General features: G+C 59.6%; 6 protein-coding genes across 6 annotated transcripts; 3 read left to right on the plus strand and 3 right to left on the minus strand.

Annotated features, from left to right (window-relative positions):
* Window positions 1-335: 335 nt before the first annotated feature.
* Window positions 336-1,244, minus strand: MAM_05236 (Helix-loop-helix DNA-binding protein; the record flags this gene model as incomplete). Its single annotated transcript, XM_040824034.1, has 1 exon — window positions 336-1,244. The coding sequence occupies one exon, from the start codon at window positions 1,242-1,244 to the stop codon at window positions 336-338; it is 909 nt and encodes a 302-aa protein (XP_040678193.1).
* A 2,566-nt stretch (window positions 1,245-3,810) lies between these two features.
* Window positions 3,811-5,286, minus strand: MAM_05237 (cysteine desulfurase; the record flags this gene model as incomplete). The annotated part of the gene is made up of 1 exon (XM_040824035.1): window positions 3,811-5,286. One exon carries the CDS (start codon window positions 5,284-5,286, stop codon window positions 3,811-3,813), a length of 1,476 nt encoding a protein of 491 aa, XP_040678194.1.
* Window positions 5,287-6,270: 984 nt separating this feature from the next.
* MAM_05238 (uncharacterized protein) lies at window positions 6,271-6,939 on the plus strand (the record flags this gene model as incomplete). Its single annotated transcript, XM_040824036.1, has 1 exon — window positions 6,271-6,939. The coding sequence occupies one exon, from the start codon at window positions 6,271-6,273 to the stop codon at window positions 6,937-6,939; it is 669 nt and encodes a 222-aa protein (XP_040678195.1).
* Window positions 6,940-8,025: 1,086 nt separating this feature from the next.
* On the plus strand, window positions 8,026-8,511 carry MAM_05239 (uncharacterized protein; the record flags this gene model as incomplete). Its single annotated transcript, XM_040824037.1, has 1 exon — window positions 8,026-8,511. The coding sequence occupies one exon, from the start codon at window positions 8,026-8,028 to the stop codon at window positions 8,509-8,511; it is 486 nt and encodes a 161-aa protein (XP_040678196.1).
* A 2,769-nt stretch (window positions 8,512-11,280) lies between these two features.
* MAM_05240 (Pyruvate/Phosphoenolpyruvate kinase) lies at window positions 11,281-12,525 on the minus strand (the record flags this gene model as incomplete). The annotated part of the gene is made up of 4 exons (XM_040824038.1): window positions 11,281-11,291; window positions 11,349-11,963; window positions 12,026-12,173; window positions 12,244-12,525. 4 exons carry the CDS (start codon window positions 12,523-12,525, stop codon window positions 11,281-11,283), a joined length of 1,056 nt encoding a protein of 351 aa, XP_040678197.1.
* A 2,227-nt stretch (window positions 12,526-14,752) lies between these two features.
* On the plus strand, window positions 14,753-15,710 carry MAM_05241 (DUF1275 domain protein; the record flags this gene model as incomplete). Its single annotated transcript, XM_040824039.1, has 2 exons — window positions 14,753-15,027; window positions 15,170-15,710. 2 exons carry the CDS (start codon window positions 14,753-14,755, stop codon window positions 15,708-15,710), a joined length of 816 nt encoding a protein of 271 aa, XP_040678198.1.
* Window positions 15,711-15,863: the final 153 nt, after the last annotated feature.

Here is a 15,863-nt window from a genome sequence, read left to right on the forward strand (position 1 = left end):
TGTGCTTTCGTTGCCTCCTCTGCCACTGGGTCGCGGAGCTGCGACTTCCCCAGATGCGTGGCGATGCATGGCGATGCGCGAGCAGGCCAACTCCCCCAACCCAACCCGCACCCCGCCAACGTCCAAATCACCCGTGCGGCGCATGTCCTTGCGTGCTGTGCTAGCGGTAGCGGGAGGAGCAGTCGTTTCCCGGGACCGCACGGCGTCGAGCAAGTTTTGCAGGGGGGCGGGCGGTGCGCTTGGCCAGACACAGACACAGACGTCGTCGGCCACGACGCCCGCGCCCCGCGTTTTGCAGCGCGACGTGACCACTAAAGAGCTCGGGGACAGGCGGCTCACGGCTGATGGCCAGCTGTGCCACTGCCACTGCCACTGCCTCTGCCACTGCCGTCAAGGGCCCTTGCCCGCGCACGCAGCGCCTCGTTCTCGCACACCAAACTGCCCAGCCAATCCGCCGTCTTGAAGAGAATCGCCGACTTGCTGAGCCCCCGATCCTTGACGTCTGGAACCATGTCGAGCAGGTCGTTGAATCCGTCCTTGATGAGCGCACGCCGCTTCTTCTCGTGGAGGATGTGGTTCCGCCGCTTTTGCTGTTCCGTCAACTTCTCCCGCCGCGGCCCTACCATGGTGGCCAGCGGCTTGCGGTCGTGCATGTCCATGGCCGCGCCCAGGTACTGCAGGGACAGGGCCCGACAGGTAGAGGCCACGTCGGGGTCCACGGAGCCCGTCCGCGTCCGCGTCCTCAGCACTGGCCAGGCCGTCGACGACGAAACCCCGTGTCTGCCTCTCCACGCCGCCTGGTTGCGCGATCCGAATCCGAATCCCAATCCCATTCCGAATCCAAGCGTCGCCAGCTCATGCCCGGCATCGACCTCGTCACTCGACGTGGACGCAAGAGACCCTCTCGGAGACCCCCTTGGCGACCCGAAGCCAGAGTCGCTGCCCCTCGGCACTGAGGAGCCCTCTTGGGCCCGTCGTTTTCCAGCCCGTGGTCGCGTCCCCCAGCACCAATCCGCAAAGATGTTTTCGTTGACCGTGTCGTGGCTGTTGCGCAGGAGATCCTCGCCAAAGGCCACAGACGACTGATGGCAAAGGTGTTCCACGGGCAATGAGCTGGACGCCCATGGCTGCCCGCGTCTCCATGTGTCCGAGTGTGTGAATTCCGCATCACTGCCTCCCCCTTGGCTTGTTGGGTCTGCACCATGCACCTCCTGCCCGTCGTCGTCGCCGTGCTCGTCGTCCATCCGTCCCTGCTGGCTTTGCCGCCGAGGCGAGCATGGGCTGGGGCCGCTGGGCCATGACTGCGGACGGCGCACTCCTCTCCCCGTCCATTCCTGGTCCTGCTGAGACGTCTGTGGGTGTATCAAGGGAGTCGTCTCTGGAAATTCTGGCATCGCGTTCCCGTCCAAGGCCATCTGCACGACGACGTCCAGCTGGCTGTGCGTGTTTTGCGTCGAAACGAGGTCGAGATTCCGCAACGGGGTCTCCGCCCACAACCCTGGCCGACTGAATAATTCTGCATCACCGCCGCGTACGTACCTTGTTAGCAAAATGTTTCCAGGTAAAAACAGGTTCCCAGTACGTACGGTCAAGGTTCAGGTACTGTTCCTGCCGAGCCGCGTCGACAGTCATGGCTTGGGTTGCGAGCATTGCCGTTGTGTCTACGTGGGCCAGACGATGTTGCCAGAGGCTGCGGTGTGAACTGCACGAGAACAAACCATGCCGAGAGAAGACCCCTACATGTATACTATGCTGGTCCGACGTGGACGGACGGCGAGAAGCTCTCGACAATGGTTGGAACAGATCCGACTGCGTGCTATTTTGCCGATCACACAGGTGCTTGGACTCGGCCGGCCTGGGAAAGGGTTCTTTCTGATCGATTCGCCCAGGTCGAGCCGCAAGCCACTAGTGTTTTGGTACTAGCCGTGTTGTCGTCGCCAGCCCAAGTTAGCATGTCGGGCCTGATATTTCCCGAGAGCCCAAGAACTGCGCTGCGAAACGGAGTGCCAGCGAACAACCATGACGTCGATCCGTTGAAGGTTGAAACCGGGACCCCCTCGCCCGTCACCAATTGTCCTCGCCTGGCTCGTCACACTCATCACACCGTCCCCAGCCACGCTTGAGCCGCCTTTTTTTTGGCGGCTGCACAGCCGGCATCCAGCGGTGGTGCGGACAACACGTCGTCCTCACCTCGCCAGGCCTACATGGCGTGTGCCTATCCGACGGCTCCCGATCCTAGAGAGTGCGGGGTAAACCAAGCCGTGATCTTTTTGAAATCACCGTCGGGAGCTACTGCACCACCGCGTCGAAGAGGCATCAATCACCATGGGGGGAGCAGCTGTGCCTTTGCGAACCAGCCAAAGTCCACTGCCGTCTCACACTTGTAGTAGGCGTGGGAAATGCCCGTTGGAGAAATTTAAGATTTTCAACCGCGTTGCCCACGGAGTCGAGGCCATGCCATGCCGTGTCCTCCACGTGACAAGTCGGTGCCGCAACACAACACATTGTATGAGATCCGACTGGTTGACCAGTGCCGCTCTGGGTGTCACCCGATGTAGCTCCACGCACATGTTGCCACGGGCAAGGGCGGTGACATGGCTGTGCTGGTGCACTAGCTCAGTTGGACGACGTGAAGGCGTCGAGTCGAGGGTTTACGGTCGAGGCAGGGGTTGATGGCAGCAAGCGGGGAAGAGGTGGCGAGCACATCACTCCCAGGACAGCATGGGAGGGCTTTTTTTTTTTTTTTTTTTTTTTTTTTTTTTCACATGTCTAATGACAGCCCTGAATGCGACGCTGCCGCGTTTGCCTGGATTCTTTCCGCGCGCTGGTTGAAACATGACGTTGCGGGACGTTATTTGCGAGGCCGCCCTGCCGCTGGCGCATGTTGTGTTATTCCCAGCTTGGAACCGGCCTCAACTGCCGGAGCAATATAAACGAGGGGGGGCAGGTTTCTCTGCAAGCAATTGAAAAATGGCACGGCAAGCGATGCGACAACCGGCATCATGTATTGCTGTTTCCGGTGTCCATCCACACTAGCGGAAAGTGGGAATTGTCGCGAGCGAGTCTGCACGGGGCCTGGCATCGCCGCAGACCTGGGTGTCCTGTGCTTGTTGCGAGGACGAGAAAATGTCAAGAGAGGCAGGCAGTGCAAGCTCCGTACGTGCTGTCCGTGTATTATTTCCAAGAGAGACTTCAACGTCGTGTTTTCTCGTGGGGCGCGACGACTTGCAGAATTGCCTCGTTGCTTGCGACCGACTGAAGTGCCCAACCGCCGCTAGTTTCGGGATGCAAGTGTCGGGACATCATCTTGTTTCCACTCGTGCGGTGTTGTCAACAGATAGCTTTGATGTTCACCACCTTACATGCGTCGTCGGTTGGTAGTTATTCCATGTTTGTATTCTTGCCGTTCAAAGGCGTCGGGTCGGGGTCACGTGAGATGAGCCGACACGCAGAAGCCAATCAAATGCGCGTCCATGCACAACTCGCATGCTATGCTTCGGACGGTACTCCGTACTTGGAGACGGCACAAAATCATCAATTGCAAATAACTGACTTTCTATCCAGGCGCAGTCGCGGTGTCCCCTGTTCCCCAGCTGAGCCGTACAGAAAGCAGAAACACAAAAATGGAAACATGGAAAAAAAAAAAAAATTCACCACTGGTATCTACCATCAACAAGTTCGGATCGTCAGCCCTCGAGAGCTGGGTAACGCGACGCACCCGCTGCAAGACTCGCCCGTGCGCCTCTAGATGAAGGGAAGGAAAGGAAAGGAAAGAAAGACAGGCAAGATGCTCGGAAAGAGTCTGCGGCGTCAACAGCCAGGCCGGGGCGGCAGGCCGTCGGTAGTGGTGACGCGGTCCTTGTACGTGGCCGACGCAAAGGCAATAAAGTAGTCGACGTCGCTGCTCGTGGAGGCGATGCCGAACGAGACGCGGATGGCGCCGCCGGTAGGCAGCTGCGCGAGGCGGAGGAAGTCGTCAAAGGAGGCGCCGCCGTTCTGGCCGACGAGGGGCTTGAGGGTGCCGGCGGCGATGCCAAAGGCGGCCTCGCCCGCCCCGGGGTTGCAGAAGCAGCCGGTGCGGAGGGAGATGCGGGCCCTGCTGGACTCGTGGGCGACGAGGCGCTCGTCGACGGCCTTTCCCTGGGCGTCGATGAAGTTGAAGGCGACGGTGCCGCCGCGGGCCTCGACGTCGGCCGGGCCGTAGAGGGCGACCATGGGCCGGCCGTCGCTGTGCCGCAGCTTGAGCAGGCGGTCGATGAACCAGCCCGTCAGGCAGCGCACGCGGGTGGCGATGGTGTCCATGCCGACCGACGAGATCCAGTCCAGGCCGACGTGGACGTCCGGGATGGACAGGTAGTTGACGGTGCCGTCCTCGAAGGCGGCCTCGCCCGACGCGAGCGCGTGCCAGGGGACGGCGACGGTGGCCGCCTTGACGGTGCCCCCGGCAAAGTACGGCCGGGCGAGCTTGGCCAGGGCGTCGCGGCGCGCGACCAGACACCCGACGCCGGTCGGGAAGCCAAACACCTTGTACCAGCTGACGATGACGAAGCTGGGGTTGACGGCGGACAGGTCGAGCTGGCTCGTGGGCAGGTAGGCGGCCGCGTCGAGGAGCACGTCGTAGCCGCCGTCCTGGGCGAGCTTGATCCAGCTCAGCGGATGGCGCACGCCGCTGAAGTTGCTCTGCGCCGGGTAGACAAAGAGGCCTCGCTGCCGGCTCGAGGGCTGCCGCTGCCGCTGCCGCTGCTGCTGCCCCCGGCGCCACGGCCAGGCGCGGGGGGGAGCCAGCGCCGCGGCGACGGCCTCGGTGTCGATGCGCAGGTCCTTTGGCCGCATGGGGATGTACCGCATCTTTGCGCCGGCCCGCCGGGCGTACTCGCGCAGGCCGTTGAGGGAGTTGTGGTTGTCGGCGGTCAGGACGAGCCTCGACGTCTTGAGGAAGGGGTACGACTCGCCGACGAGCTTGGCGGCGCCCGTGGCGTTGGGCGTGAATATGACGTGGTAGTCTTCGGGAGACGCGTTGAGGTGCAGCAGGACCCGGCGCCTCGCCCGCTCGACCAGCTCCGTGGCGGAGCGGCTGGTCGGGTTCTCCGAGTGCGGGTTTCCAAACGTTGCGCCGTCCAGCCGGCTCCTGTGAGCCCGGAGCTGGGAGCGGGCGGCGAGCCCGGCGCCGGTGTAGTCGAGGTAGATGTGTCGTTGCTCGTCGAGATAGCCGTACTGCGTGGCCCGCAGAGCGTCGAGCTTCGCGGTCCGACTGTACTCGGGATACTGCTCCGTCAGGTCGGACATGGTGACCGTGGCCGTGACCGTGGCCGAGGCCGAGGCTGAGACCGAGACTGAGACTGAGACTGAGATTAGGAGATGATGGCCCGGGCAGGGGGCGGCGCGAGGGAACGGAGAACGGCTCTGGTCCGGGGATGATGGAGAGGATGGAGGGCAGAGCGGGCAGGAGAAGGCAGGAGAGGGCAGAAAAGGGCAGAGAGGGCAGAGAGGGCATTCATGGCGGCGGCGGCGGCGACGACCAACACGACGCATCTGGCATTGGAGATCAAAGTTATATGTTATACCCGCTCACCCACGATGCACCATGCACGATGCACGATCCACGGCCGCCCTGGTATCCAAGAAGCAGCTTGCCAGCGGACGGCCTGATTCGGGCTGACCGAGAAGCCTGTGCCCCCGGTCTGTTGGCCAGCGAGGAACCATCTACGATGTCACTCGTGCATTCACCCTTGCCCGGGCCTTGGCTGAGGGGATCCGCATAAGCAAGCGCCTGCTCTCCATCCTATCCCATCCCATCCCATCCCATCCCATCCTGTCCTATCCTGTCCTATCCTGTCCTATCCTGACCTTCCCATTGCGTGCTTGCATGCTTGCCCGCGCCCTCGGTGCGTGTGCGGGGCCAATTTGCATTATTGGTCCTCCGTGTGCCTCAGTTCACGTTGGCATGTATAAAGCCGGCCAATGGAGATGGCAAGGACGCATTGCCAATACGCATCCAGCCTGCTTGCCCGTGCCGTGTCGTCGTGTCAGCCAGACGACGGCAGCCCGTTGGACCCCGTCCGTCTGGTGCCGCCGTGCGCCTTCTCCATATATTTTCCTTGGTCTTGGCTGCAGGTATCACTGCTACCGTGTGCGCGGCGAGGGCGAGAGGGGAACTCGGCGAGAGGAAAGCTTGGTATCCCGTACATTTCACGCGTCCGCGTCCACGTCCATGTCACGGAACAGATCGCAGCCGGCTCGGGCATGAAACATGAAACGCTCCGTCCCAAGATGGATCGACGGGGCGAGCCAGGCGCAGACACCAGACACGCCGCGGCCAGCATCCAGCATCCAGCATCCAGCATCCAGCATCCAGCATCCAGCATCCAGCATCCAGCATCCAGCATCCAGCATCCAGCATCCAGCATCCAGCATCCAGCATCCAGCATCCAGCATCCAGCATCCAGCATCCAGCATCCAGCATCCAGCATCCAGCATCCAGCATCCAGCATCCAGCATCCAGCATCCAGCATCCAGCATCCAGCATCCAGCATCCAGCATCCAGCATCCAGCATCCAGCATCCAGCATCCAGCATCCAGCATCCAGCATCCAGCATCCAGCATCCAGCATCCAGCATCCAGCATCCAGCATCCAGCATCCAGCATCCAGCATCCAGCATCCAGCATCCAGCATCCAGCATCCAGCATCCAGCATCCAGCATCCAGCATCCAGCATCCAGCATCCAGCATCCAGCATCCAGCATCCAGCATCCAGCATCCAGCATCCAGCATCCAGCATCCAGCATCCAGCATCCAGCATCCAGCATCCAGCATCCAGCATCCAGCATCCAGCATCCAGCATCCAGCATCCAGCATCCAGCATCCAGCACACGGCATTCAGCATACACAACAGGTGGCCCGACCCGGTCAGATGACGGCCGGCCATGTCTCAAGGTGTGATGGTCATGCCGTGGCCACGGCTTCGTCATGGTGACGGACGGTGACGGGTTGCGTTCTACAGCCTCGGGCCCTCGAGCAGTCACGGTCCCGTCCCGTCCCGTCCCGTCCCGTCATTGTTTGTCTGCGTGTCTTGGTGCGAGATGCTGCAGCGCCCGCTGAGGAACAGGACCGAGGGGGGCAGAAACCGGGGAACCAGGAGGGGGAGGAGAAGAAGAGGCAGAAGAAGCAGAAGAAGAAGAAGAAGAAGAAGAAGAAGAAGACGAAGAAGAAGAAGAGGCACACCACACGCGCAAAAGCGTGCGTAGCACACGCACTGCATGGCACCAGACGTGATCCCGATACTCTGCGCACCCAATGGATCATCATCCCGGCTGGCAGGGCCGCGCGAGATGGAGCACAAGATGCCGGGGAGATGCCTGGAGATGCGCCGCGGACGTGGTCTCGGACGTGGCCCTGGACACTGGGACGCACGCATGCCTGCACATCCTCACGTCCCCATGCAGCCGGGGATCGCTGCATGGATGCATCATGGATGGATGGATGGATGGATGGACGGATGCCCTCCCTCATGGGGCTCGACTTGGCGATGCTCGCCCCAGCTCCCGCCGCGTCACCTCCGAGACGCCAGGCAATCCGCCTCGGCATTAGATTGAGCCCGCTGAACGCTGCGGGCTGAGCTGTTCAACCTCATCTCCACTCCCGTGCATGTCTGCATCTGGCATGCGTGTGCGTGCGTGTGTGTGCCGGGGCTTGTCCAAGCGTAAAGGGTTCGCATCATGATCTTGCCGTCTCCTCGCCTCGAGCCTCGCCCGTCGGTTGCTCGGCCGCCGCCAGGTTGTCCATCGCAATGCCGGCCACGTATATGCCCAGAGACGGAGGCTGACTGCCACGCCAATGCCCGTCCCCTTCCTGTCCTCGCGTCGGCGTCCACAAGACAGTCCCCCTATGCGCTCTGGTGCTACGCAGCCCTCCATGCCGTGGACGCGATGACGTCTCCCTGCAGCGTGAGTACGGGGTCCTGGCCAGAGCCATGGCCAGGCCAGACCCGATGTCTATTTCGGGACCTGTCATTTTGAGGGTCTTCACATGTTTCCGAGACGTTGCATTTTGCTTTGCCGCACTTGCCCACCGGCCGGTCTGTCTCTGATCTCTGTCTCTGTCTGTCTCTCTGCCTCTGCCTCTGCCTCTGCCTCTGCCTCTGCCTCTGCCTCTGCCTCTGCCTCTGCCTCTGCCTCTGCCTCTGCCTCTGCCTCTGCCTCTGCCTCTGCCTCTGCCTCTGCCTCTGCCTCTGCCTCTGCCTCTGCCTCTGCCTCTGCCTCTGCCTCTGCCTCTGCCTCTGCCTCTGCCTCTGCCTCTGCCTCTGCCTCTGCCTCTGCCTCTGCCTCTGCCTCTGCCTCTGCCTCTGCCTCTGCCTCTGCCTCTGCCTCTGCCTCTGCCTCTGTCTCCGTCTCCGTCTCCGTCCCCGTCCCCGTCCCCGTCTCCCCCTCCGCCCCCGTCTCTTCTGCCGTCAACTTGGGCCTGCTGCACCGTGACACGACCGATGGAGCGCGCCAACTTTGGACGCGACACTAGCTTTGTGCAAAATGCCGTAAGCCGTGGCTGCTGACGGGAATCGTGTCCCGTCCCCCTCTGTGTCGAGTATACATCTGCAGCGGGAATAACGCCATGAGGGGCTGACAGCTTGCTTGCCTGCCTGCTTGCTTGCTTGCCTGCCTTGCAGCAGCATCTCTCTCCCGACCCGCTTCGAAGCCGTTGATGGAGCAGCCGGCGCAGCAACAGACCAAAGGATTCGTCCTTGTCTGAAACACACCTGACCTGCCTGACTGCATGTCGAGCTTGTAGAGACTGTCTAGCCTGCCGTCGTCGTCGACATGTCAATGCTGTTGTGACAAGGTCAGCTTCTCACCGTTGCAGCACCAACATGCGCCACCGCCGCAACCGTACATGGTACGTACGTCTGCGCGTACTTACTTGTGCGTTACGTGCGTGCCTCCCGGTCAAAAGCGCCCACGGTCAGTGATTCCCGTCACTCCGCCTCTTGTTCCCATGCTGCCGTGGCATCGCGGTCCGCCTTGTCCGCGGGCAGACTGCTGCTCTCGAGCGTCTCCGAGAGGCTTGGACACCACTGGATTCCCAGGACTAGCGCTCGAAACATGCAAAGGCTGCATCCGAAACGCGTCCGGGAGCAGCGGTCCGTCTCGACTTGACGTGGACACTGTCCGTCTGCTGGCCTGCATCGAGCGCTGGCCGCGTCCCAGAGGAGCAATTTCAAACGCTGCCTCAGTTGAAATGAAGCATCGTCGACGATGCGGCCAAGAAGTGACACTTTCGGACAATCGTGACTCTGTCGGCATTCAATTCCTTCTCCGGGGGTGCCCTGGGACAAGATCCCCGTCGTCTCTTGACGTAGTTGTCCTCCACCGCTGCGTTTGTTGGGCCAGGCCGCCGGAGCGACTACAAGCCCCGTCGTGTCAACGTGAAGGCTCTGTGTGACTGCAAGGAAAAAAGAAGAGAACGTCAGCCAGTGTCTGTGACGGTGCACCACAAACCTGGGTGCTGCCTCGCTCAACTTTGCGGAGCTAACACAACAGGTCACGACGAGACGCTGCAAATACCGCCACTTCCCTTCCACTTCCACTTCCACCGCTATACCGTCGAATAAATGCGTGACGGAGCGCCTTATGGTGCGGCAACAAGTGTCGATCGAGCCACGACGTGAGACCGAGCCTGAGCCTGAGCCTGTGCAATTCATCTCTCGAACTCCCCCCCAGGCAACCCGCACGACCGTCTTCCTGGCAGTAAACTCCGTCCTGGTCCATGTGTCAGTCGTCAACGTGTTCCTAATGCGGTAATTCAAAGCCCGTCGTCTCACGTTCATTGGTTCGCGCCGCACCGGAAGCTTGCAAGGTTAGGGGTCCCGGGCCCGGCCGAGGGTTGCATCTGGCGGCGCTCCCGGAAAGAGCAACTCGACGACGCTTGCGCCGTCCGAGGCGATCCAACGCATGTGTCTGCTTGGTCGAGTAGCAGGTTCCGTGCCTTGAATTGCCAGACGGGCCGGCTACGGGTCGTACGGTACTTGCGACGCCAACATCCCTCGATCATGCGTCATGCGTCATTGTGACGAGCGCAGCGACGCGAAGCAGGCGTGATTTGTCCTGAGAACGAGCTTTATATAATGAAAACTTTGCCTGCACTATATTCTCGGACGTAGCACAGGCTCTCGATTTGCGTGCTGGTCCGAAAAGGTGTAAGGCTAGGTTGCAACGGCAGTGATGGCGGCCATGGGACCGGCGCATAATGACTCGCTGGGCCGGAGCTCGCTACAGCCTCAACGCAGCCATACGTAATGTGTGTGGTGTGTCTTCGTTCTCTCCAGGGACGTGTTTTCCCTATTTGCACGGAGCGACTATCGACTTTCTGGACTGGTTTGGCGATTGCCGTGCTGGGACGTTCACCTCACCTGTTGTCTGTGCTGATTCTCCTGAAAAACAGGCCGGCGTTCTATCCTTGTTGATGTTTCCATTACCGAGGGGCCGTGTTGTATGAGAAGCCTGAGAGCTAGAGGCAGGACGGGGTGAGCCGAGTTGTCCTCCCTCCCCCTTGCGTTGGTGCGAGTCCACAGATTTGTGACATCACTTGGGCCTGCTCTGCGAATCCAGTCGTCGTCTTGCTTGTAACGTGGCGGAATGGCTAAGCCGCGAGTCAGATTGAATCATACATGGACTCGTGGTCCATGGGGCTGCCCAAGACGGGGTTGATACTACTTCAAGAAACACCCAGTCATCCACCTACTTGATCGACCGTTGCATATTGATGAATTCGGGCTTCTTTCCCAAGAAACCAGGCACTGAGTCCAACGTTTGGCCGCGCCCGGTTTTGCCCGCCCACGCGTCGCATCGTTGAGCAGGTGGAATCGTCTCGCAAATGTCTCATCGGAGTGGACGTGGACGGAGCCGGGCAGCCTTCGTCTCACGTCAGTCACCTGTATTGCTGATGCATCCGCGACACGCGGAAACATATTCTCCAGAGTTTACATCAGACACGGAGCCAGAGCGACGGTAAGCCTGAATGCAACCATCATGATGCAACTTGCCATGCCCACCACCTGCGGGTGTTGTTGACTCTTATCATCATCTCGTCTCCGCGAATTGGAGCAACTGCCATGATTCGTGGTCCCTCCCGGCTCGTCTTTTGCGTGACCAGCCAGTGCAGTGCGGTCAAGTTCCCGGGGAGGGCGAGGGCGATGCACCACATCATCACGAGGCGATTGAGCAACGTCATTCATTGGACAGGTCTTGGAATTGGCCACAGCGTCATCAACGTAGACGTCATTTTCTTCTTTTACGCCTTGTCTCATATCATATCATATCATATCGTACCAGCAACGGCCCAGCATGGAGGCTATACACCATTCGCAAACGAAAGCCCCCCCGCCTCGACGTCCACCGACATTGAGTGCTGCAGGCCACACACCTCGAACAAGCGCACGGGCGTCAGGTCCTTGGGCGTGCCGACAATGCCCTTGGTCTTGAGCAAGGTGAGCGTCTCCTTGATGGCGCGGTAGGCGGGCGCGATGCAGGCAAAGGAGAAGATCATGATGCGGAAGCCCATCTGGCGGGCCTCGTCGACGGTAATGGTCGGGCTGGCGCCGTTCTCGACGCTGTTGAGCAGCAGCGGCCACGGGGCCAGGTCCCTGACGGCTCTGGCCGCCTGCTCCTTGGACTTGAAGCCCTCGAGGAGGCCGACGTCGGCGCCGAGGTCTCGCGCCGTGCGGAGGCGCTCGATGCACTCGTCGTAGCCGAGGGACTGGAGCGCATCCGTGCGCGCGATGAGGACAAAGTCGGATCGCATGCGGACTCGTGCCGCGTGGGCTGCGCGGATGCGAGCGTAATACTCTTCTCGCGGGACCACCTTCTTGCCCGCCAGGTGGCCGCAGCGCTTCGTAAGGACCTGGTCCTCGAGATGCGCGCCGGCAACTCCAGCCCGAATGTATTGCTCCACCGTACGGGCAGCCATGATGGGACCTGGGCCGTGTGCGTTCAGTACCTGGACGTCCGGGGGGACGGACGGACGGAGCGCGCCTTACCTCCGTAGCCTGTGTCCATGTCGGCAATCAGGGGGGGGCCAAAGGGGTCCAGGTTGGCAATCATGTCTGCGTTCTCGCGCATTTCATGGAGCTGGGCAATGGCCAGATCTGGCTGGCCCAGCCTCGAGGCCGTGGTGCCTGCTCCTGTCTGGAAAAAGGGGCGGTGCAATGCGTTAGAATACCCCGACTCTGCAGGTGGTGGTGGTCTCGCCACATACCATGTACATGGCGTTGAAGCCCAGCTCGATGGCCGTCCGCGCCGACAAGCCATCGTAGACACCGGGGCAGACAACGAGCTCCTCCGTCTCGAGGAGCATCTTGCGCAGCTTGGTGGCCCCCGACACTGGCTCCGTCACCTCTGAGCAGACGTACTTGAGAGACGAGTAGCCGGGGAGGTTGCCGTGCCCGGACACGTGCTCATGGCTGCCGGACACGTCGCCCTTGTCCCGACAGAGGGGGTCGTCCATAGTCGTGGACTTTTCAACTGCACTGGGCAACATTGTGGGATGGGAAAATCAAACCAAGACAAAGGGTTGAGTGATTTAAAGGGGGTTTTGGGGGGCGCGGGCAGGGCCACGAGATGAGGATGGCCAGGGTAGAAACAATAAAAGTATCGAGAAAAAAAGAGGATGCTGTAGTGCTCTGGGATCTGGATATCAAACAATAGTCCAATTTGGTCTCTTTGATTTTTTTCACGGCGGCATTCGCCGTCTTTTATAGAAAAGGCCGGCTTTCCAGTAGCGTAGCAGAAACGCGCGCGTTGCAAAGTTCTTCCAAACATGACATGTTCGGCCACGGCCGCCATGATGCTCCTCCTGCTCCTCGCTACTTGGCTAAACGCGGGCCAACTTGGTCACACAACCACGATACATCGTAGTACAGAGTGTGTAGTACAGGATTTAGAGTTGACCACTGGTCGTACGGTGGTGGTGACTGACTCTGCAGGTCATTAGGCCCTTAGGCCAAACAAAGCTTGGCGAGACGACGGCCGGTCCCTCCCAGTGTCCCTTGTGCTCGACGTTGGAACTTGTGAGGGTGGGAGGGGAACCTGTCCGGTGGCTGAGCTAGCAAGTAAGCTTATCAGAGAAGGGACATGGCGTCGTGCGACTCGTTCCCTCCCTCCCTTCCTCATACAGGCTCGACGTCTTGACGTCTTGACGTCTTGACGGGAGGCCGGTACGCCAAGACGTGTCGTGTCCTCTTTGCTCCGAATTCCCTGCAGGTTCGCCAAGGCCGTTGAAAATCGCCGGACATGGGCCGGCCTTAGCCAATACCGCAACCTTGGCCGCTGCCAAGGCGCCCGAGAGACGTCCCACGGTCTTAGCAGCACGGCAATCTCGTCGGTAGTATAGGAGGATTTTCTCATGCGAGATGGGTGAGATCTTAGCCAGGCTCCAAAGCCAAGCGTCGGGGCCGGCCGTGGGTGCAAAAATGCTCACTCGCCATCATACACCATACACGCACGCGCGGACGCCCCGAGGATAATCATCATCGTGACTCTTCCCCTGCCCTTGTGCTTTGGACTGGTATTCTCGCCAACCGTTGTCGGAATGCCCACATGACAACCTCTCCGTCTCCACATGAGGAAAGCTGCTAAAATACCAACAAACCCCGATCAGCCCGGCATGACACGGGATGCGGATGGAGCCGTATTACCATGCTGAAACTGCCCTTTTCTTCTCCATCTCTGCATCGTCTCATAGCCAACGGCGGCCGGCAAGGTGCGTCGCCCAATAGACGCTGGCTGGGTATTTTGTCGACAATGTCCCGCGGGAACAAGAGCGGACCGCAACCAGCATTGTCAGATGCACTCCATCCACAATCGAACCCTGCTACATTTAAACTTAGTGTTATAGTAGAGACGGGGTCTCGAGAAACAGGTTTTGCACAGAGTAGAGGGTGCTCTTATACGCCCACGCGGTCCCTTGACGACCTACGAAACCGTCTCGTTGTCGCTCCCGGCGTCCCTGCGACGTCACGCAGGGCATGGCTACTACCACTCATTTACGTACGGCCTGATGGACTGAATACAACATGTGCGTATGAATGATGACTTTTCTCTAAGCTAGGGCCCAGATTCTCTCAGAGCCGAGAAGCTGGTTTCCAATACAACGTGGTGTCGCATCGAGATATTATTCATCGGGGCAAAAGGGTTGCTTTGGGTTTGTAATGTATACCCTTGGGCTTACGTGGCATAAGTTCCTTGGCGGGCAAAGAAACAGAAACTCATGCATGAGCTACTCGATGGAAACGAGAAACTCATCAGACGACCCTGTTTAGTTGTCCAGCAACTTTTCTCCGTGATGTGTGATGTCGTGACGGTAGCGCTTGATTCGAGGGCGGCAAAGCTCAGCATCATGCCTTTGCGTCTCGAGTCACTCGCTTGGCTGACGACTGAATCGGGCTGATCAAGGGGAGCCGCCCCATAAAGCGGGTCGATATTAGATTGTTCGCGACCAAATGCGTCCACAGATTGGCTGAAATCCTCGTCACTTCTCCTTTCATTCCTGCTCCGAAAAAAAAAAAGAGGCTGCATGACGACAGCCTGGCGCGGGAAGGGGAAAAAAAAAGGCCCCAGAGAAAATCATCAAAGAGAAAAAATAAAACACAAAACTGACACATCTACTCCGTCGGCCGCAGTCAGCAACGCTCACTTTCTCTCGCTGTTGTTTTCTCCTGCCCCAAATTGAACGCACACTCTTCAGTGTCTCTCGGTGGTGTTTCAACATGGAGAAGACGGGCAGGTCGGACTCGGACACGGACCGACAGAGCAAAGAAGAGAAGCAAGTCGTCAGGAGACTATGGCAGCAGGTTGATCTCAAATTGGCCTACCTGCCAATGCTAGCGTGTTGCTTCGTGTCAGGCCTGACCGACGGCACCATATACAACGGTCAGTCCAAACTTGGCACCGTGCCCGGTCGCAGTAGAGTGCATCGGGCTAACGTGGGCCGTGTTTCTTTCTTTTCTGACAGCGTACGGAACATTCGTGTCAATGCAAACGGGTATGTTTTTCGCCCAGCGCCACGAGGTCGATGAGTCTCGCCGCGTGGTACGGCGTCATTGACACCCATTTTTCCTAGGAAACACGATTTTCGTTGCACTTGGCACATCTGGATATAATAACAAGCCCTACGGCTGGGCCAGGTCGCTCTGTTCCATTGCCTTTTTCATCGTCGGCTCGTTTGCCTTTTCTCGCTTTGCGCTCTACCTGGGCGGAAGACGGCGGGGGATCTTGATGCTCTCGTTTCTCATCCAAGCGACCCTGGTCATGGCCGCGGCCTCTATTGTGCAGGGCGGTGTCATAGACGGCTCCTACCCGTCTAAGCGGCTGCCTACGGACGTTGACTTCAAGGAGCTCATCATCATTGCCTTGCTGAGTTTCCAGGCAGCCGGTCAGATTGTCAGCAGTCGCACGCTCAAGGTGGGAGAGATTCCCACCGTTGTAGTCACCAGCATGCTGTGCGATCTCATGTCTGATGCCGCCCTGTTTTCCCTGGCCAAGAATGACAAGCGCAACCGCCGGTTCATCGCATTTGTCCTGACCCTGGTGGGAGCCATCTGCGGCGGCTGGATCTCCAAGGCTGCCGGCGCAGTTGGCCCCTCGCTGTGGACGGTAGCGGGAATAAAGCTCTTGGTTGCTAGTAGCTGCCTAATGTGGAAGGCCGAGCCCGATTCCGTGGTGTGAGGCATGGCATGTCATAGGGAGCAGCGGGGGAGTGAGATTTTCCAGGCGCGAGTACGGAGATGGGCGACCACTCGGATTATAGATTTCTGTTGGAGCACTAGAAGGGCGTTGTGTTGAAGAGAGTTGTGACAAAAAAAATTGATTCGCGGCGTT

This window comes from Metarhizium album (assembly GCF_000804445.1).
Source record: "Metarhizium album ARSEF 1941 chromosome Unknown scaffold_12, whole genome shotgun sequence".
Classification (NCBI taxonomy): domain Eukaryota; kingdom Fungi; phylum Ascomycota; class Sordariomycetes; order Hypocreales; family Clavicipitaceae; genus Metarhizium; species Metarhizium album.